The following is a 23,643-nucleotide window of genomic DNA, read 5'->3' on the forward strand; positions in this document are numbered from 1 at the left end:
ATCATACTGAGTGGGAAGCCAGCTAGCTTGGCCATTGAAGGCCAACTGTGAAAACAGTGACAATAAATCCCACTGAAGCCACTGTCACAAAACATGGATGATGAACACGTGCCAAGGTACAGAGGATTTATCAGCATACTTCTTCAGTTTTGGTTCCAAAAGTGAAGCCAGAAGTGTGTCAGGCAGATCTTTCTGAAGAGCAGGAGCTGGAAAGGAACTCTTGGGAGAGTAAAGACCAGTGCTAGCCTCCTGCTAGATGTGTATCTCACTGGGCAGTGCCCCACCAAGCTCTGCTCAGCACATGCATGTGTTGGATTTTCCCTGGTTGAGGTGTCACCAGAAAACTCTGAAGCTCATGCAAGTAATGAGGGAGAAGGCTGATGTGATCCACTGGATCCAATGAGGCTTGCATTGAGGAAATATTATTTAGGATTGATGAAATAGCTGGTTCTGTACAAAAATACTAACTGCAACACATACGTGGCACACCTGCTGTCTCAAGAGAAACACAGTTTTCCTTTGGTTAGTTTTGAGGAAAAAAAGTTACCGTTTTATAATGGGCTGTGTGCATCCCTGTGGACACAGGCACAGCTCTAAAACTATCAAAGTGATTTCCACAGAAATGTACGGAGCACATATAGCAGGCAGCCATCGTTTCAGGTTCATACATTAATGAACCAGAAATTACATTCCCTTTATAGCAAGCGTCCTCTAGCACTCCCCTACCTTAAGGAAAGCAGCACTTCAAAACGCTGACAAGAGCAAAGTCTATAAACCCATCATTTAAATATCTGATAGTAAGCACCAGTAAGAGATGGCACTAGAAAATGTACACTCGAAAGGGCTCTGTGGAAGGTGCAGGGGGATTTTCTGTTTTCCCTCGTTTTCAATATTTCATTTTGTAACGCTCTTCCAACATCCATCTGAGCACCCAGCAGCGGAATTAGCCAAGTGCAGCATGAAGTTGCAGTCTCACAGCTTCCACAGCATTACTGCGGCACCAAAGCCGTCAACACAAATGTTTTCACACACTGTACGTCAAAATCAATTTTACTAATAAGTATTGTATTTCTTCTAAGATGAACAAATTTAGTAATTTGCTTTTTACTTTGCTTTCTTTTTTTTTCCTTTTTTTTTTTTTTCCTTTGCAATTATAGTTTTATCTATTGTAGACTAATACCAAATTGGAGGGATTCCATGCAACTCAAATTAAGAGATATCAGTCCAATTCTTAAGAAAGCTGGTAACAATTTTTTTTTTTATGAAGCAATGCTAGTGGGAAGCGATGGTGGCAGTGCTGGGAAGCAGGGTCTGCTGTTGAAGCCCAGAGCAGCTGTGACAGTGCAGATTCAGCTGCACTGCTCTGCTAACTTATTACAATTATTTCCTGGAAAACAAGCCACCAAACCCTTCAGTGCATGAGCAGGTCGTTTATTCCTACTTAGAGGGTCTGAGTTGAGACTCCCAGCGCAACAGCGAGGAGTGATTTTCACCAGACATTGGATATAGATCAGTAATGCACTGCACAAAGGCTACTGAAAAGCCATCAGCTGGGAACAGCTTTTGGTCACTACTAAACAGGGGGCAGATTTGAACCAGTGACCTAGAAGTGAAAGACTTTGTAATCTGATTACCAATCCCTTGAGCCATCCCATCCCTCCCCTTTTCTTTTTTACTGATAAGAGAAAAAGAGTCTTATTACCTAAGCAACTTTTGTAGCCTGTTAGCAATGCAAAAGCTTTCATTTAGTGCTTAAAAAGGAAAGTCTCATGGGCACGCTTATTAGCCCATCTCAAGCACAGGCTCTGTATTATTTTTCCCTATTAATTTCAAAATAAATGTATCGGTACAAAAGTGTAGCACAGTGCTTTTTCTGATAATGATTTATAGTAAAGTTCTTGCTGATTAAAATAGGTGCTGATGAGAGGTTTTTTTGCATAGCTGTGGAGTCAACAGATCCCTCACTGGCAAACGAAGAGACAACATGCTCCTTTTGTCAGCAAATACTCCAAAGACTATAAACGCATTACCGAGGTACGGTGCGTATCGCAGATGATAAGCACCCAAATTGCTTGTTTTTCATACATAAATCATACTTTTAAGCAACCACGAAGATGTGTTTTCTCATTCAGGAGCAGGACAGCTTGGTAAGTGTTATAGCCTCACCACCAAATATTATTTTAATGCTTAAAGAGGATCTTCCAAGTACACCAAGACCCATTTAAATAGCCTTTAAGAGGCAATGAAGTGATTGTTTCTTCTTTTCCTGCTTGGTTCTCTTCTCAAGACCCTCAGGAAAAAATCTGGGAGACCTTTTCTGCCACTTTCATACCTCTTTTTCTTTTTTTTGTCAGACACTGTGGCCTGCACATTAACGCTGCTTCCTTTGGCTGGAGGTAATAAACGATTAACTGCAGCATAGTGGTGTGGTGCTCATGTTATTCTTTGCTGTGCTACACTCAGCCAATGTCTCAAAAATTAATGCAAGTATATCAGGATCTGAAATTAACTTTTTATAGCCATAAGCAACATCCTGCTAGGAGGGGGAAAATCCTATTATAGCAGTTCTGGCATCTCACTGCTTGTAGACTGTTAGTATGCACAAAATAAGATTCCAAATTATTAAATGGTGATGCAAAAAGAGTTGTTCTGTATTGATTAAACATTCCATTTTTTATTTTTATTTTTATTTTTGCTTATGAACCAATAAAGCAAAACTCCATGATGCTCAGTCTTGTTAAATGACAGATCTATTGCTAAAGATCAGGTCGGGGACCAGACCGCCCAAGACTACGACATGATTATGCAGAAATAATTAGAAAACCTACACATCTACAATAAACGTGTGATACTATCCTCTGGAGTTGTGCAGGAACTTCCAGGAGGATTTTTCAGAAATTCATACATTCACTGCACTGCTTAAAAATACACTGCTAAGAACCAGAAAGGCTCAACATCACTTTGACATTTGCAAGCAATTTTGCTGGACTAAAATAAAACACTTTCAATTCATCCTGCACAAGATATAACCTATTGTTATACGGGCTTCTCTCTTAACGGCCATGAATTCTGCCTAGGACAGCTCTTTTATAAGTTTATGAAAAAATTATTTTTCCTATGTAAGAAAATGATTATGTTTCAAACAGCTGAAACTTAGAACTCGTATGTGGAAAACCTGTAGTTACACTAAACACCCATCACCTCGACTAACAGATCATTTGCAATGACCAGGCAAACCAGCTGTTAACCTCGGAATACTTGGTGTGAGAAAATTCACACACTCGCTCAAAGTCAGCAACAATCAACCAGAAAGAAACATTTTGGCTAAACACCAGAGAGACAGAACAAAAAACAGACTAGATTCGATAGAGGGCCTGATCCCAAATCACAGCTAAAGCAATGAACGGGACTTAAATTTCTTGAGCTGGAGTGCTGGAATTTCACAGGGGAGGGAAACAGCCGGCCTTGCCGGCAGCAGAAGACATGGACAAGCTCACAGCAAGGCTGGGTGTCTTCACATGGAGCTAGGACCTGATTACTTTTGATAAAATGCCCAGTATTGGTACTAATTTTCTGATGCTTGCAAAGTGACACCTAATTCCATTAATCCGATTAATCCAACCATCCATCCTCTTCCGTAAATCCCAACCAAAATACCACTACTGAAAGCCCATGAACGCAAGGAACATTTGAACTTGGGAACAGCAGCTCTGGTGATTTGTTGTTTTGTGATTAAGAAGCAATTTTTCCAAGGGTAATGTAAATGAGACACGTCTCGCACATACCAAAGACGCGCTCTTCAAACTTCCTGTCCCTGTCCTCTGCTTATCTTTCTCTTGACCTTTGCTGAAATAAATCACCCTAACTCCTCAGCTCTCTCCCCAATGTGCTTCCAACACTCCACATCACACTTGCTGGCTGGAAGCACAGCTGGCAGGGGATCTAAACCCCATCGCTGGGCAAACGCAGCCTTCTGGCTTTGCCAAGAATGACATTGTGAGGTGGTTTTTTTTATTATAATTTATTTTAAATATTGTTACTGTATGAGATGCTTCATTCTGTATCTGTTTGCGAGTGGTGATGACTCCACCCATTGTATCAGCGCAAGGCTAAAAACAAAACAACAGCGAATTAAGCAGTCTGGAATTTCTTAATAGGAATTCAACTGTTAATTAAAGTAAGATTACGGAATTCAGCCGAGTTCTGCTCGCTGTCCCAGAAGGATGCTGCAACCGAGGACAAGCAGTGCCCTCTAGTGTCACCGGCTGCCGGGGACCAGGCGCATCCCCCCACCCGCGATGGGGGTTCACGGGTGGGTCTGGGCTGGGATGCGTGTGCAGGGACGCGTGTGCAGGGATGCGTGTGCACAGCCCCAGCTGGGTGTTATCACACACACACACACACGTGTGGCAAGCGCACAGCACATCACACACCTACGGGCAGTGCACACAGGGCTGTGTGTGCACTTATCAACCCACATGTGTGTGCACACACACGTGCATGGAGCCTGACACGGCCAAGGTGTCTTTAGCACTGCAGGGAAAACCTTCCTGTGCAGAGCAGGAGGCTGTGTGTGAGAGCCCAGCAGAATCCCTGGCTGTGGAGACGTCTAATGGGAGCTGCTGAATGCACAATGTGGGCAGCAGGAGCTGAATGGCTGCACTGGGGCAGCCAGAGCAGTCAGAAGGCTTTGAATCCATCAGAAATTACAACTAAACCTGCAATGAGTGTTTTGACATCTTCTCCCCCTTTTTTTGTTAATTGGAGGTTAATACTATTTAGACTTTATTACCGTCCAGCATCAACAATTTTGTAATACAACTTCTATGTCTTTTTACCTCACACTTCACACTCTGGTTATAAAAATAGTCCCTCAGCACTCTCAAAAAAATTCTACAAAACTTCAGGATGCATTCTGTTTAAGCTGAAACTACAACGGAGCCACACTAGTTTTGTTTTTACTGCATAAACATTTGACAAAAGACAGACAGCTATCTGTTCTTCTTGTGAATGATGGTACACGTCATATGTTCATTAGCATTCACGTCTTCAGTGAAGTACAGGCAATAAAATAAGGAAACAGGCAAAAAGGTAGCAAAGAATGATGCAAGATGGCACCAGTTACAGGTGCATGGAAAAATGCCTTGAACGTTATAATAAGATATATACGAGATGTCAGATAAGCCACTCACAATAATGCAAAAAAAGCAACAGACATACAAGAAATATTTAAAAAATGGAAGCTTGACAACACTGTCCAGTTTCATTTCCATAAAAAGTGCCAGTGACTATTTTAAAATACATTCAGACCACAAGATGTTTGTGTTCTGTTTTTTCCCTGTAAAGCATTAATAGACATTTATCCCCATCCTTGCATTTTAAAAAGCAATGTACATAATTAGGCTTTTACCAAAAGACTCCAATGTGCATTATAAATTGATTCCTGTTTAAAGTGAAGGCAGCAAATGTGCATTAGTTTAAGAGACAAATGACTGGAAACGCACTGCTCAGAATGACAGTAGATATGTATTTAGACACCTTGCAAAAACTATTAGGGTACAATTGCTGATGATAATTGTGTAAGATTCATTAAAATCTCTAAATCACATACACACATTTAGGCTTAATTTGAGAATGTGGCCACAACCCCCCCCCAAAAAAAAAACAAACCCAAACAAACATACAAAAAAAAGGATGTGGGAGTTTTTGCCTTTAGATTTTAGCAGTAATTTAGCAATCTGAAAAAGTTAGCAACAGCAACTGAAATAACTCAGCTGCATCTCACAGCAGACACTGCATCTATGGCTACTATCAATAAATATTTTTTTCAGGAGACTTACGGTGCTGCCGCCTGGGGAACCCATCCCGAACCCCAGCCTGGTTCAGCTCAGCACAAAACACTTGGGGAGGCAGAAGGTGAAAGCCCAGTTACATATGAGAAAGTTTTTTTTATTTCCCCCCCTCTTCTCAGGCAGAGGGATGGATGCTCAAGGCGATTTCAAGGGAGAGAAGAAAAGACAAGGTCGCTTGTCACAGCACCGCTTGATCCCTGGTGCCCGGGGATGTCAACCCACTGCAGAAAATGTGACAGGGGGTTACACTTTAGGCTGGCCCACTGAAGTTAATTTTGCAGAGGGAAGCAGTTGTTATTTACCCCGGGTTCAGGCTGCGTGCTCCCCGTTTGAGGACACACTGGGCTTGTTGCTTGGGGTGAATGACCCCGGCCAAAGAAAAGAGGCACCCAAAGGCTGACGTCCCTGCAGCATCACTCACTATCTCTGCACCGCAAGGAGGGCTACGATCAAAACAGAGGCTTTTTTTGGGGGGGAACCTGGGCACTTGGGCTGTTTGGAGGAGGAAAGGGAGGAGAGGGATGCAAGGCAGTGAGCGTTTGCTGCCGACAGGCTGGGAAGTTTCACTTGGGATACAGCTGGGTGGACGAGGAATGATTGAAGGGGAGTGTGTCGATGTGCGAGAGGTCAGGGGGAAACAGGGAAGGATGGAAACACACCTCCCGCATTACCCGCATCAATGGATCTTTGATGCTATAGAAATTACTCTGCTAAAACTTACTCAGAATTTTATACCAGCACCACGTTCTGCGTGCGATGGCGTGTGGAGATGCACACGGGCAGGGGGATGCGCACACCACCACATATGCCTGGGCTGCATTTGGCTCGCCGGGAAAGCAGGCGGGTGCTTTTTCCTCTGGGATGCAACTCCTGAACTACCTGATTTAGAAATATTTGTGTCAACTGCCAAGAGTTGCTTTGGTATGTCATGGCAGAGAAGCAGAAGGGAGAGAGATTTTTCTTTTATTCTCTTTTTTCCTCTTCAAAATAAGGTATCTCGAGGAATGCGCATTATATAACTAATTTTAATTTCCTGCAGTTACAAGCTATAGACTTGCTACCCCTTTCCACAGATTCATGCGGATCTACCAAATATAGTGGCATTGAAATTTCAAATTTCCTTTTTTTTTTTTTCTGTAGCACTTGCTCCACAATTAGAGTAAAAAACTTCACTTAGATTGTACTCAGCAGAATGCTGCAAAATGTAAAAATGTATCGAGTACATACAAAAGAAGTGCAATCCAAAGCACTGCAAATAAATAACATGCACAATTATTTTCTACGCCATGCAATAAAGAACAATTTTGTCCAGCCAAATAAGGACTTAGCTTCTGCTTAAATAGGACAATTGCCTTTTTTTTTTTTTCTTTTCCTGGAGAAAGAAAGGCGGTGGGAAGCAACATGAGTCTCTGCAGCGCAGGACGGTTCTAATTGTTTTGTCTTTATTACACGTTATTCTTACAAACACCACCACCTATTGCCCTTTTGGCAATAAAGTAGGGCTCAGAAGGTGACCCCACTAAATTTGGTGCAAAGAAGTCTATGAATTGCACCCAAAGCAGCATCTCCTCAAAATACAAAGATGACAGAAAATCAGCATTTCTGGATGGAGACAGGGAAGCTCTATCAATTCTCTCCTCAGACTGCTGCACCAGATCACAAGTGTTGAGGAGCTCTTCATCAAGTCTTTGTCATTTAAACACCCCATTTTACCTCGAAAAAAATATTAAAAAGCAGCATACATAAACTTTAATGTCAAATCATAGCTCTCTCTAAAAAAATGCACTAGTGTATCGCGCATGTGATGGAAGTTTGCCAGTTCAATCATCAAAAAGGTTTTGAGTGAAGGGCAGACACCACGTACATACGATGCGTGGAGAGTAAAAATGTGTAAGTGGGAATGAAGGAGTGGAAAACATTTTTAATTGCTGCACGGTATCTGTCATATTAGCAGTACCTGGACTTTGAACAGCCTAGCAAAACAACACGGAACCATCTCTTCTCTTCAGTAATGTGCTTGTAAAATGAAAATGTCTCAGTGACACGGGAGAGAGATGACATTTCAGACACCCTCTGTAATTTTTTTCCAGTCTCTAAATACTATGGTTTTACAAATGAAAAATAAAAAACTCTCTTTAAAGACCCAATCTTTACTTTTACTCTTTGAAGACTTGATTTGAAAATATTTGCTCTGGATCTGCAAAACACCACTTTTTTGCCTTGGATGTCAGAAATTTCACAGAAAAATGCAGAAGTATGGTTTTTACACCAAGCTGCTCTGTTTTACTCAGACCTCACCAGCAAAAGAACTCACTCACATGCCTGACACTGAAGATGCCCAGCCATCAAGCAATTAATAAAGCACACTCAAAACACTTATTTCAGCACATCCAGAGCATCACTTGGGGCTGCAAATATCCACCAGGAAAAATCTCACCACACAGCATCGGGCGGAGGGCATCAGAAACTCCGGGAGCACCTACACACATCTTCATCAGGCTTTTTCTAAGCCACTTTGTTTCACAGCACGATGCTACTGCATGCCAGAGACACTCTGTTTTTTTTTTTATTTTTTATTTTCCCAGAGAGTATTTCCACCTGAAGTAAAGAGATTAGATTTCTTGTCTTTGTTTTAATTGCTTATAAACAGCCGCGTCTCACCCTTTTTCCTTTTCAAAACTGAAGATGTTTGCAAAAGATCTCTTTTGCTAGCAGGAATCTTTCAGGTCTGCATAGTTCATGCATATAAGCAAGTCCAGCATTTTTCTTCAACTGATTAACACAGATAATGGGCTGCTAGGAGATACTCAGGCTCTTCTTTTATTTCAGAATTAAAAGCAAGTTCCACTCCCCAGTTAAGAGATTAGCTCATATTTAGCCTGTGCCCATCTTCTATGTTCAATGACTCAAATACCAGCAAAAACCAGCTTAAAACAAGTGATAAGTGTTGCAGATGCATAATCTCTGCACAGTGCAGACACACAATATACATAACACTTGCACAGGATGTCGTTGATATAGCAAAATACTTCTTGGTATAAATAAGCACCAATTTCATGTATACACTGAGAACGAAACAGAACAGATTTCCTGTTACTATCCATATTTTTTATTATTTTTTTATTGTTGGTTTTTTTTTCCCCTCCTGCAGATTTTTGAAATCTGTATCTGCATGTTCATCCTCTATGCTATGGAGAGCTCAGAATTCATCATCGATGCAAAAAATCAGAAAAGATCCTCTGTACCAGTAGGTCAAAACATTCTTTTGCGATTTTAATAATGGCCTGTCCTATTACATTTGTTATTCACATAGAATAAGGATAGACAATTTTTAGGTATTATGTAGCTTTCTTCTGGAATATTAGCTTTGTGGCTTTGAGAGGCCATTTTCTAAAGATCCTAATAGTCAAATGACATCTTGGGAAATGCTACATTCTCACTGCATTTGCATGATAATGAAGATGAAATTTCATATACGCTACCTGAATTAGACTTATCTAAGTTTTGTTTTACTGAATGACCAAAGGAATATGTTCCCTAAGCCAAAGTATCACAATACAATGCAATACATTATTGCTTGTGTGAAAGACATGAAACTATAATCCAGGCGATAAAAAAAACCACCAAAACCCTGTGTAATTTCTGTAATAGCTGTGTGTCTCTGAATACTTACTTTCTTTGAAGAAAATTCTACATTCTACATCCACAAAAATACGCTAGACTAGGGTTTTTTTTGGCAGTGCTGAAGGAACAGTTCTGTGATGCTCAGAAGGACTGGAATACTACCGTAACACTTTGTTTTTCACCAACGTGCAGCACTATCACCAGCTTGGCAAAGTTCACAGGCCAGATTACTCACTAGGTATGAGGCACTCTTCGGGTACCAGAGCATTGCATCTGTCCCTACAAGGGAAGACCATGTGTCAAACCATGCTCTGACCACAGAAATTTCTTTGGTGGGGAATAATAAAGGGCATCTTTCCCGTAATAAGCCATGTGGGCAAATACGTGGCTCTCGGTAATCGCAGCGTTGGATTTCAGAGCTCCTGAGGTTGGGGTGCCCTTGCAGCAGGTACTGAAAAGCTCCATCTCCTACAAGGGTGAGCCAAGAACCTGCCTGACAAACCTGGGGTTGGAGAGCCAGCCCCTGGCACACCACATTGGCAACAACAAGGGCATGGCAAGGAAGTGTTTGTCCCCTCTGATCAACACCGGGGCTGATCAATCACCCGCCTGATGAATTCTGAAGTACAGCTCTGGGAGACCAAAATCCAAGTACCATTTTATCCCAAATATGACATTTTAAAACATATTTCTAAGACTGAAGAAAATTTAGTAAAAATCCCACGAGTTACAAACTGACAGTATTAATCTAAGCAAAGACACCAGCACATACAGGCTTAGATTAAGTCTCTACTTATAATTGCAAACTCTTTGAAGAGAGAGTAGTTTTGATTTTTGCTGGAAGCTACAGGCATTGTTTTAAAAAAACCCAACACAATCCACAGCATGGAATAAATAGTGTACGTAATGGGGATTTTATTTAACATAGCTTTTCAGTACACTCTAGTCTATGCTGCACTGTAGCTGCAGAAACACATCCAAATTAAAAAAAAAAAAAGAAAAAGGGCAAAAAATACTTATCCTGGCAAGAAAAAAAAAAAAAGGGCAAAAAAAAAAAAAAAAAAAAAAGGCCTATACTCAAAGGAACATCTGAATAAAATTGAGACATCTGCAGTAAAGTTTTCCCTTCTCCCCAGAATGTCTGAGATGAACTCGGCATAACACTGCCTTCCAAGAAAAGACAGGGTGATCAATGCAGGAGCACATCAGGCTCCCTTGGACAGGCCAATCAATGCAAGAAAGAACCTTGCCCAGGGCCTTATGCAAATAGAAGCACGTCCTGCAACCCGGGGAGGGAACATGCGCAATAGATCAATGGCATCTGAAAAACCTTACAGCTATATCAGCCTCAGACAGTAAATATATAATGATAAATCCCTCACGTTCAGCCATGAACTCTTTAAACTAGGTTATTTTCAACAGCAGGTTCAAAAAAATCTGCTGGGGCTGCAGACAGCAACGGCAGAGAAGTGCAATAAGATTACTGAGGGTTAAATTAACAATGCTTTTTTTTCTGCTTTTTTCCTTTTTTTTTTTTAAGGCTGAGAAAATATAAACTCCCTACTTTTAACACCTTGTAAAATGCTGGAAGTTATGCACCCACCAAGACAGGGACCAAGATAAGGGTGAGCTGGGGTTTTGTGTCATTACTTTGATTTTTTTAATTTTGATTTTGCTTTTTAAACCTACTCCGTAAAATACTTGGTGATGTAGGAAAAATAAATAAATAAAAGGTTTATCATTTACAACTACAATGCCAGAGATCTAGGATCACAATCTCTGCTCTGTTGATTGAAATTTATTCTGTCAAAGAATATTGTAATTATATTTTTTGTACCCTCGACAGTTTTAGACTATGCTTTGAAGGAATTCAAGAAAACACTAAGGCTCTTAAGCAAAGCAGCTGACACATAACATTAATACTTCAAAAGCACTCCAAATTGGAAGAAAACTTGGTAAGGAGCACAAAGCAATATTCATCACCACAGGAACACACAGGTTCACCAGCTACTTGGTAACTACAACAAAATTGCTAAAATAACAAGTCTGCCCACGGAGGCTGGTGGGGAATGATTTCCTAAACATTATTCATCATCTGTTCTTGGGAAAGGGATGGGGAGAGAAAGGAGGAGGATGAAGGAACAAGCAAAAAAAAACTACAGAAAACTTTTCCTCTCAAGAAACTCTGCATTTAAAGATCACTAGCAGCTCCTAACTTCATAGCACAAAGGTATAATACTCCTGTCAGATGGATAGAGCCACTCCAGGACAAAATATAATCCAGATATCGACAAGCAAATAAAGTACCTTGGCTTAATCAAGCTTGTAAAAGCCTCATGCACTTTGTATCTTGATACTGCAGGATACTGGATGTCACTATTACATTTAATTTGTCTTGGAAAATGGAGAAGACAGAAAAATAACTAATTAAACTATTTATTTTTCATTTGTTTATGAAGAAATTTTATTCCTGCATTTTGACACGTTGCATTAAAATCCCAGTTCAGTTCTGCAGTGCTAAAACCACAATTTTCTCAATGAATATATGTGCAAAATCTACTTACATATTTTTACTTCATATCACATTCACGCAAAGCCCTTAAATAGGATTATTTTAACATTTAAACACTGGTACTTGTGCTATTATTAATATTAAAATACTTCACTAATATACTGAAAGAGCTATGTAACACATCTTCAGTAGATTAAAGAAAGGGAAGTTCTAGGATAAAATGCAAATTCCAGCTGCTTCTCATAGTACCACAGTTTTAGAGCTCCCTTCACCAGACTATTTTTGGGCTCCTTTTACTCCACTTGGATTTGCAATGCCTAATATATTATTAACTTGCAGTTCCCCTGGTTGATCCACTAAACCAAGGTCTTAAAGTCTTATAAAGTCTCTACTGTTCCACACAAAAGGCATACATATAGTTTTCACCATGATTAAGATTTAAATTAACAATAACACAATAAACTTGTGTAGCCTTCTCGGCACAAGATTATGTCACAGAAATGGGAAAAAGTATGAAATAACAGTGAGACAACTTCCTTTTCAAAATGTTTTTTCCATGAAAAAAAACAACAATCCAAACCACCATCATTTAAAGCAGCTTAATATTTCAGATAAAATAAACTAAATACACCACAAAACCTGTCAGGGAGTAATAGGTGTTATTTTCCCACTTCTTTCATTATATAAGCAAATCCAAACCTCCTACTTTTCTTCCTTATTAGTGTTCATATACAATAAAATCCCTTTACACTGTGATGATGTTATATGTCGTAAAATCTTAAGTATTAAGATGCTTTCCAAATCAACCTAGAGAGATAAGTAAGAACACAGAAAACTAAATGAAATGCCAATATTTTTCACATTTTACCCACTGAGAAAATAAACCCCAACAAACAATAGCACTCATGTAGTCTGAACCTCCAGTCATGGCCAGTTCTGGATGCAATGACCACATCTGCATAAGGTAAATGCTAAAAATCCCATTTTCCACTGCCAGGAAAGAGGGATCTGCAGAGGATGAGGAAAACTAAAGGGTGTGTAACGCAGCAAAAAGATGCACCAACTGTCAGTGCCCAGAAACAGGTGGATTAAATAAAGGGAAAAAGGAAGATGTGCCTTTGTAAAAGATCTTACAGGATGAAGAAGGTGAAGTCTGAAGATCAACCTGAATGGAGTGATGAGCTGTTAAATCTGTTCAGGAAAACAGGAGATGGGACTTATTTATGCATCAGGACTTGGGACAGGATAGCATGTGTACCAGCATCTCAGGAATTAACTTGGAGAGCCACAAAGAAGGGGACTGAAACAGTTTACATCAGAGGAATGGAGAGAAGGCAAAGAGGTGCAATGGCAGGTTCTTGCAGGTTCAGGACAGACTTGTCTCCTGTTTCCATTGTTGGATTTCCCCAGTGTCAGGAAGAGCTCTGGTGAGTCTGAGATGGTTCAGAGAGAAAACACCTCTATGGAGGTGCACACCTAGAGGTGACAACTGGTGACTTTTGGGAAGTTTGGGCGAATGAGTGAGGAAATTAATAACTAGGCAAGAAACAAAGGAAAACCAGTTGTCCTGTATCCTGGAGTTAGCTGTTGGGATCATCTGTGTACTTCACACATTTTAAGGAGATGGTTTTACAGACATTGTCCCGTCAGCTTTGATAGGCTCAAGGGCTGAAGTTTATCTGCACAACTGAAAGGATGAGCGACGTGTTCTTTGAACACAGGCCCTGTGCTCAGGATTATTTTTTTAAATATTTTTTCTTTTTCCTTTCAAAGCTAGAATTTGAAATGAAAAATAAACTGACTGATAAGTACACTGTCTCGCAGAATTTAAAACAGTCAAAACAATGCAGGAAAGGACACTAATACAAAGGAATTTATTGAGCCAGAAGGAAGTTTCTCGTCAGATATAGGGATAGATGCCAAATACGGTTTTATTTAACATCTTCATTAATGATCTGGAATTAATTAAATTTGCAGGTGACATTAAAGTAGTAAAAACTGCCAAGAGAAGTAAGGCATGAAAGAAATACAAAATGAGCTTCTAAGATTCATAGACCTGTAGTACAAAAGGGACTGTTATGACAATCCAGTTTGTCATCCTGCACAACAAGGGCCACAACACAGCTAGATTTAATTTGGAACAATGTGAAATAATATCATTTGGGCGTGGGGGTGTGTTTAGAAAATTAACTACTACATTCACTACCAATGGGGAAAGGGAAACTGAGAAACCTAAAATATTCTGAGGGATGCATGAACATGAGTAGGTCCCAAATTCAAAGAAACTTTTGGAAAAAAACAAAACAAAACAACCCTCGTACCGTTTTGGCTGCATTGAGCAAAATGTTGCACAGTCGAACAAAGACGCTGAAGTTCACCTTGAGCTAACTATAGTAACTGCACTTAGAATATGGAGTTCAGTTCTCAGCATACTACCCAAGAACTGTTGACTAGTAGTACTGAATTCAGACAGGAACACAAAAGGGGGGGAAAAAAAAAAAAAAAAAGACTTAGTTATATATAGTTGAGTAACAAGAGAACAAGGGGATGGAGTTACGAGAAAAATTGCCAAAGATCAGAAAGCTCCTCATACCTAAACCTAAAAATAAATGTTCACTGTGCAGTGCACAGAATTTAAAACAATGCAAAGAAACTATAAAAATATACCACTAGTGAGACGACAAAACTCTAGAAAAGTCTCTGCAAAGAGAAGGGAGATCTCTCTTTCTTTTACCTCCAAATCCCACAGGATACAAACGTATTTCCAAGCAACTGGATTCCCAAGTACACCTAACTTTTACAAATCTCCAGTTCATTGTTGATTTTATTATTAGCATTCCAACTTTGGTGTCAAACTGACAAATTAGTATGAATGGTCCAGTGAGATGTAAAGTAAATGAGGGGTGGTGCTGGCAGTTAGTACTTGGTGTATCAGTCCATGAAACACTGACTTCTCCTGCTGGGAGAAGTAGGGAAGGGGTGTAAGTAGAGCTGGCCTCAGACCACGGACTGAGCCAAATGAAACATGAGATACTACATTAGCAAATGATTAAGAGGAAGCAACATGCAATGAGGCTGAGCAAGTTACCTAGAGCAAGGTAACAAACAGGGATCTATATCCAAAACATGAGCATGTTCTGTAAGCAGCCAATGCTCGGGCTTTCATTGCAGCCACCCTCTTCTCTTATCCAGCAGCCAGGCTGAGAGGGCTGGGGATGAATGGAGGAAGGGCATTTGAACTGAAACACCAAGAAAATGGAAAAGGACATGCAGCTGTGGTGCTCTGAATTGCTGGTAATTGTCCATCATTCCTCTATCTCCTCCTGCTAGACCATCCTTCCAGACTGCAAGCTCTTCAGGACAAAGAGCTTCTATGGGATGGCTACAGCTCTGCAAATGGATCTTCGTAGAATCACAGGATGGTTTGTGTTGGAAGGCACCTTAAAGACCATCCAGTCCCACCCCTGCACGGGCAGAGACACCTCCCACCATTCCAGGCTGCTCCAAGCCCCATCCAACCTGCCCTTCAACACTGCCAGGGATGGGGCAGCCGCAGCTTCCCTGGGCAACCTGGGCCAGGGTCTCATCACCTTCACACTAAAGAATTCCTTCCTTACGTCCAACCTAAATCTGCCCTCTTTCAGTTTAAAACCATCCCCCTCATCCTGTCCCTCCCTGCCCTTGTCCCAAGTCCCTCCCAGCTTTCCTGGAGCCCCTAATGTCTCCCTGGAGCCTTCTCTTCTCCAGGCTGAACACTCCAACTCTCCCAGCCTGTCTCCAGAGCAGAGCTGCTCCAGCTCTCAGATCATCTTCACGGCTTCCTCTGGACTTTCCAGAAGCTCCATGTCCTTCTTATGCTGGGGGCTCCAGACCTGGAGACAGTACTCCAGGTGGGGTCTCACGAGAGCAGAGTACAGGGGGACAATCTTCCCCCTTGATCTGCTGGTCATGCTGCTGGGAATACAGCCCAGGACCCAGTTGGCTTTCCGGGGTGCAAGTGCCATAATAACAGCAAATAATAGCACTTGTCAGGTTATTTATTTAGGCTGAGAGTTGCCTAAAATGTTTATCTGTTCTGTGTTAAAATGGGAACTATGGATGTAAGCATACATATGATTACACACAGACATACATATTCACTCACTTTTTGCATGTATATATCAGTAATAAGCAAATGTGATCAAGAGGTTGCTCCCACTACAGCAGGCAGTGACACATATTAAGACACTTCATTCTATTTTGCTCAATCCATCATTAAATTTCCTCACTGCTGCAACCTCTCACCATGGGATCTGCAATCCCTGTTGCTTTCTATCACAAGCTGAAGCTTTTGCATTCCAGAAAGCATCAGCAAAAATGAGTTCACGACTTCCAAAAACAAGTCAAAGGGGAAAATGTTTGTTTGCAAACATTGCTGTATGGGGGCTTGACCTGGTTTTGGTTCAAAGTCGGCACTTCCAGTGGAGTCAGGAGAGGTGTTGACTGCAGAAAAAATAATCCAAACTGGGTCCAATTGTTCATGGTTGGAAACATGCAGCTGCACACGCTGTCTCTCACAGGAACATGGGCTCCTGGTTCCTACCAAGAACCAATGGTCCCAGCCAGTCATTCACACAACTCCTTGTCATGTGTGGGTCACGCTGGGTAGCAGCTTTGCCCCAGTCCTCTTGTTCCCAAACGGGCCTTCCTCATCCAATGGTGAGAAACCTAATTCCACCCTGAATGTATTCATGACCAGTTTTAATCCATTTGTTCCTGTACCAACATTGTTATTTGGCTTACATGGCTCTCCCTCCCTGCTGTTTACTCTCCTGATGTGTTTGCAGAGTTTGCTACCAATCCCTCTAAGCTTTCCTTCACCAGGATGAACAAACCACACTTTTTAAACTCTGCTCTGCAGCACACACAGAATAGACACTGCACCTTTTTTTTCTTCAATAGACACCAAAGGTAATGTAAGAGCATTAGCAGATTACCCAGCTCTTATTAAGATTGTTAAGGGTGTGTGTGCTGTTCCTGTGGCTGTATTGATTCTGGTGCTAACAGTAGGACATCTTCATGTGGCACCACATCACAGCACATCTGTGTATCCTTTGTCATTTCCAGTAAAATATGCTCTCCATGCTGTGACGCCTCTTCTGCACACCTCTTCTGGACTGAGTTAATCTGAATGTCCCAAATTATCTAAGATTAATCTCACCATCACCCTGGCCAGCATTGACATTTCCCTTCCTGGGACAGAAAGAGTGAACAAATCACAGGATCACACTTGGCTCTTACTGCATGATCAGGTCATTCACTTACATCCATCACCAATGAAACCCCATGTCCAAGGGCTGCTCCATCCCTGCTGCTCCCTGATGATGAGATCACTTCTCTTACACAAAGGAAGACAACTAGTAAGTGTCCTGAAGTAATTTCTATTACTGCAGAAATTCTGCTTCTGAATACCAGTGGGGACTTCAACACTTTATGCCAGGAGCCAATTTCATTAGCACATACTTACTTTGTGTGCTCATGTTAGAAACAGGAATACCAAAAAGAATTTGCCTCAAGGCTGGTGACCCTACTCCTGTCCAGCCCGTTTTACACAAACAACTGCTGTTTCTCCATTAGCTCCTCTTGTCCACTCTCATTTCTCATTTGACCTTTTCCAGATGAACAAGCATTTTTCCAAGAAGCACAGTGAAGCATAAGATTATACTTTTACTTTCAGACTTATTTTTCTGAGTGTCCCTACCCAAGTCAGACCTGACCCAAAAGAGCTTATGTGAGACCTAGAACAGGTAGAGGAGGGTGAGATGATTTGTCCAACAATGGGACATATAACCCAAGTACCCATAAACCTAAAAGACAGTATGCCACACTGCTCTCCCAACTGACATTTAACGTGTAAAGAATGTCCTCTTTTTAAAGTGTATTGGCCACAAAGCCTTGAAACACAGTGGTATTTTGCTTTATTCCTTCCCAATATGGATCTTGGTCATTGACGTCTTTTGTTGCTCAGTTCTCTGCTTCCAGCACTCTCCCATGCCTCCTACAACCACCACAGACCTCGTGTTATTGCTGTCACACATCAGTAGATGCATTTCAATTTAATATGTCAGCCAGGGGAATTAAGAGTTGCATATACACAGAACCCACTCTGTGCTCATCAATTCTTGAGCCAAACTAAATGTAAGGTGATAGATGTAGTTATTTAAGGCATACAAAAATAAAAAGGCAAATATAACAAACCATCCAATCTGAAATTTCAGGAAATTAAATTAATGACAAGCTAATGAGAGGTTCACAGCCCAGTCATTAAGGCTTTTGCCTGTGTCAGAATACTGAGGCAGCCTCAGAGACCCTCAGGTAGCTCAGCAGGTGAATGTTCATCATCGTTATCATTACAGCACCCATCAGCTCCAGCCAGGGTCAGGTCTTCACCCTACCCAGCACAATACAACAAAATGAAGTGGCAGCCTATTGTAGAGCATATAATAAAATGATGGACCTAAAATTGTTTCAAATGGACAAATTGGCTGATTTTGATGGAATTAGGACTCTACAGTGGATACAGTAATTTTTTACAGTGTGCTTTAAGGGCTCTCATTTTAAAAAAGCTGCCTAAAAATATACATACACTCTTTTATCAACACAGTTGTGCAAATTGTCAATATGCACACCCAGCAATTTAGCCAACATAGACCATAATGAATAGTTTCTCGTCTGCTCAAAGACAATGAACCTACTTTCCTTCTCCTAATTTAACTGTATTACATTCCCCTGTGTGCTTTGTATTTTTACAGCAGTATGAATGCTGTAAGCTGGAGATACCACCACAGATTATCACAATTTTGTCATGATTCCCATTATATTTGGTGGTTGGTTTTAATTTTTGTTTGTTTGTTTGCTTTCTTGAAGATATTACTTAACAAAAATTAAAACCGCACTTCTGCTTTATAAGGTTCTGAGGAAACCCTTGAAAATGCAAAGCCTAAGATCTCAGGAATACAGGAGGCAAAAAGTCTTCCAGAAAAACCTTTTTTCTTTTTTCTTTTTTTTTTTTTAAATCTCAGGATACTGCATACCTAATTGACAATGTTGAAAGCTTAGATTTAACAATTCTTCTTGTGATTCCGAAATGAGTAGTTGTCACATGTGTTTTTCACAGTGATGGACATGGTTGGTTTTACATATCACCCAGCATCCTAGGACCACCCTTTTTGTCCCCTCTTCGTGCAGCCTGGCCCTGATGCTGTAATTACATCTGCAGGGGGTGGCCACAGCACTCAGGTAGGCACAGGGGCATGATACATCTCTTCTCCTGTCAGGGTCTTTCATCCAGGCAACAACAAGGGAAAAACATTATTTTAGAAGCAAAATAATTGTAAACCCACAAAATCTGGCAGAAAAACTCAAAGGAGGCGTTGTACCAGAAACTTATTTTCTGTAAACTAAATATAAAATTGATTCCATCAACTTGAAATTCTCACTTTCTGTTAAATTTCATAAAATTATTATAAGCTAGGAGTTGGGAAAGTTCCACAATTTACCATCAACTACAGAAAGATGCTTCTGAAAATAAATCCCCGACTACACTGTGTAGGGGATAACAGAAGTATGAAGCTGAGATGTGTTCATGAATCATGGCTCGAGTTTTTAAAAAATCAGTGATTAGCAGAACACAGTGACCCAACAACTATTTTTAGTGCTGTGTATTCAAAAAGTAATTTACCTGTAGATACTATTAGTCGCACATTTAATTTCAAACCACAATTTTCTGAAGTTTTAATTACTAAATATTAAGGCACATTTCAGCATATGGTTTATGATTAGCATTTGTAATTCAAGCTATAAACAATGCAACTAATTACATTTATTGGTGGAACTTTACTTCCCACACACATTCAATCACTTCCAATTATTCCCCTAGTAATCTATGACCCAGCAAGGTGCATAAATTGTGTGCCTACATTGCAGGAACTAGGTAACAAGTTTCTGTGCATTCAAGCATGGTATTACAGGCTCACCCTGTTTTTCTTAACATCTCGCAATCACAGACATGCAAAAATGTAGATTAAAAAGCTGCAAAGACCAATAAAAATGTTAGATGCTGTGGCATGAAAACTGGTTTGTTTAACGAAGGACTTCCAAACCACAGCCTGATTTTTACAGCAAGATGAAATTTTAGAATGAAAACCACCAGGTCTGGCCACCAAAGGCTTGTAAACAAAAATGCTCCTCCTTGTATACCAATTTCATGTGTGATGGTTGTATTTGCTCTCTTTTCACTTTGAGTTTCCCAAAAACTTGCATGCCCACCTCCCAGTGCTGGACTTCAGAACCCAGCAGAGCTGCTGCTCCTGCACCAGCTCCTTTAGCAGCTGCACACAAAGGGGCACCTGGATGTGTGTCCACTTCCCCGTGCTGCTCCAGGAGAGCAGTTAACTCTTCCCAGATGATGGTACCAACAACCACAAATGAGTCTTTGCTTAATATCAGGTTTCTTTGGGATTCCTTGATTCATGCCAGAGGATCAGGTTTCCACCAAGAGCTTTGCACCATGACAAAGTGATGAGCTCGGGATCTCTGTGACCAAATGACTGCAAACCATGGGGACAGACCTCACAGCTCTGAACATGCAGACTGAGTTTAAAAGACATTCATTGAAAACACAAATGTTTTTGGACTTTTTTTTTTGCCTGTTTTCTTCTTCCCTGCAGGCACAATAAAATGCAGACGGCCCAGGCAGAAACCTTCACTCCAAATGAAAGCCAGATGCTTCACACCGCTCTCCTGCAGGAGGCACAGATGCAGAAGGAGCAGCTGTGCAACAGGTCTCCATAACTACTATAACCTAAAATTTTATGAAGAAATTGACCCAAAATTCTTGCACAGCAAGTGTAGAGGTGGTACAGTTGCTATATGGTGTAGCTGCTCTATCACCCTCATCATCTCCCCCACACAAAGCAGGAAAGAAAGTGAAGCCATCAAATGTATTTGTCATAAGACAGTAATTGCCCATCAGCTGCTCCACTTCTTTTTTTTTGAGCTCTTTGCAATTACTAAGTGCCATATGGATATAAAGTTGAAGAGAAAGGAGATCATAACAAAATAAAATCTTACAAATTAATAATGTGATAAAATAGTTATAGGGTTTATTTCAATAATATCTGCTTCACTGTGTGTAATATCTAATTAAGCTGCTTCAGTGGAGCTCAGATATCAAACCACCTCCACCAAAACCAGGTGTTAATACCCTTTGATTTTCTAAAAAACAATTGGGCTACATTAAATACACTTCTCAGGTCCAGTTTTGCATGACAGATATGTAATGTGCCAATGGTTATATATTATACTCTTCCTCTCAGGCATGCATCTCCTGCCGAGACAGCAGACTACAGAAGTTGACCCTCACTGAGACCATCTTGTCTCTCTGACAAAGATCCTTTTTAACTTCTTACTTACTGGTTGCTTCCTGTGATGGATAAAAACTTTAGCTCAGCTTGTGATAATTTCACAGGCCCTGAGCACCCTGACCCTGGAAGCCCCAAGGTCAGAAGTCAAGTCTTGTTCTGAAACATCTGTGTGCTTCGTATTAAACTAGAACAAAAGTGAAGAAATATCCACCAGTGTGACAAGAGAAACAGGCAAAATGGGAATGACACGTTGGTCATCTGTTACCCATGCCACCTCAAAACATTGAGGAAATGTGATGGAAAAACTCTCCAAGCCTCCTTCAGATAAAGCACTTTGTTTCGGAAACACTGAGAAAGGTCTCCAGTTGATTTTTATTCCTGCCCTCTGCTAAGCATACGTATCTGTAGGTGTTTGGCAATCCAAACAGTGTGGCTTTACAAAACGTACAGAAATTCTGCCAACACTTCACTTTGGATAGACAAGGAACAGCAGAATAACCTGGGCTGGAAAATGGGGCAGCTGAAAACCACCAGGCAGTAAAGCGAACACAGAAGAGATGCTCCCTTCCCTTCCTTGCATCCAAGGAGCAACAGGCACACGACCTGTTTCTTGTTCAAAGTTGTGGTTATAGAAGGAATTATTCACCTTCACTAACTTGGTATCTAAAAATTTAGTTTTGAGACTATTCACTGACTTGGTAATACAACACCTGTAGAAAATAATCAGCCCAACTGTTCTCAAGTCAGAAATGTGTACACGTCATACATATTCTAAAGACTTCAGGAATGAGAGGGAAAATCAAAATGGCCTTAATTTCTAGAAATGAAAAAGGTTAAGGAAAATCCTTAGTTCTTAAAAGAATGTAAGTGGTTCTGCTCTGGATTCTTCTTGCTACTTGGAGCAGCACAAGATTAAAATCAAAACACTTGTGCATTTATCTGATTTTCAGGCAGGAACCACTTTTACTTACTTTCAGTTAAGACTGAAGTGCTACAGACAAAAGTTGTACATACATGTCTGCTGATTCCTGTGTCTACAAAACTGATCTGCAATTTACATTTCCACAATAAATGAGGCTATTTTATTTTTTAGTTTATTTATGTTCTGATTACATTAGCATTTCACAGTTAAGAGAGAAGACTATAGCTATACTCCTCTAGTGGCACAGAAGAGTTCAATATAGTGGTTCCAAGAGTGGTATGCAAGTCCAATGGGCAACTTCTTCATATACCAGATGGGGTGAACAAATTTGCCTTCTAAAGAAAAAGATGAAAGATTGAAAAAAAATGCATTTTTGGCACTCCCAGAATCAGGAGGAGGGCAGCTTTACACTGAGTTCCTCCCATCTTAAATCACTGCAGGGCTTGTCCAGAGCCTAACAAATGGCAACAAAAAAGGTCTTCCATAGAATCACAGAATTATAGCAACTTCTGCAGACCTTTCTGGAGAAAAAACAGGTAAAACCCCCCAAATTCTCCTCATGTTCATTTCCAATCTACCTCCAAGAAGGTGCATTTTTTAATGGTGACTTCAATTTAATACTTCTTATTTGTTTATTTGTCTACCTGGAAACCAGAGAAAAATGTTGTGACCTTCCAGTTGCAAAGAAAACCTCCCAGATCTGTATCTGACCACTGGTTCAAAGTTGTTCCCAAACTGCTGCTCTCAATAAGGTGTTCACAAGGAATTCAGAAAATCTGTGAAAGGCTTCAGGAAAGAAGGCAAGGGAGAAGTCACACTTACCAACTCTACAAAGGCAAGTCCACCATAACTGTGAGCAACAAAAAACACGTTCTCTGCAGCTGACTGGGAAATAAAATGGTCCCAAACATAAATTGCATGTTCTTCAGGAGATCCATTATCCTGCAGAAAGAAATTATGTTTGTGACAATTACCTTTTAAAAACTGGCAATTCCGTCTAAAAGCAACATGTTCCTATATGTTAAAATGTGTTGCTAAAACAAACCTCAAATGAATATACTCTAGTGTCAAAAAAAGAGAACAGATTCATTTGTCTAAATAAAAGAAATTTAAGATTGCAATTGAAAGGCAATAAAAATGTTGCTTCATTGTTACTTATTTTAATAAATACAACAAAAATTATGCATCTGCAAAATTTTGTCTAAATACCATGATGGCAATTCAGCTAAACAGAGGCATTCAAAGAAATTATGAGCCACTGCTCTGATTTTCATTCTTTTGACAACTCTTTGTCAAACGTTTGCTCACTGATGGTTTGTTTAAAGTATT

At 40.4% G+C, this 23,643-nt stretch overlaps 1 protein-coding gene across 6 annotated transcripts in view; it reads right to left on the minus strand.

Annotated features, from left to right (window-relative positions):
- Positions 1-23,643, minus strand: part of FAM172A (family with sequence similarity 172 member A) — a 262,842-nt gene that overhangs the window by 86,588 nt on the left and 152,611 nt on the right. For 5 of the 6 annotated variants that reach the window (XM_051643536.1, XM_051643535.1, XM_051643532.1 and 2 more), the window contains exon 8: positions 23,137-23,256. The exons of the other annotated variant lie outside the window; for it this stretch is intronic. In XM_051643536.1, the coding sequence (XP_051499496.1) occupies positions 23,137-23,256 (120 nt within the window). The remainder of the gene's footprint in view (positions 1-23,136; positions 23,257-23,643) is intronic. 6 annotated transcript variants of the gene reach the window in all.

Source organism: Apus apus, chromosome Z, assembly GCF_020740795.1.
Source record: "Apus apus isolate bApuApu2 chromosome Z, bApuApu2.pri.cur, whole genome shotgun sequence".
Classification (NCBI taxonomy): Eukaryota; Metazoa; Chordata; class Aves; order Apodiformes; family Apodidae; genus Apus; species Apus apus.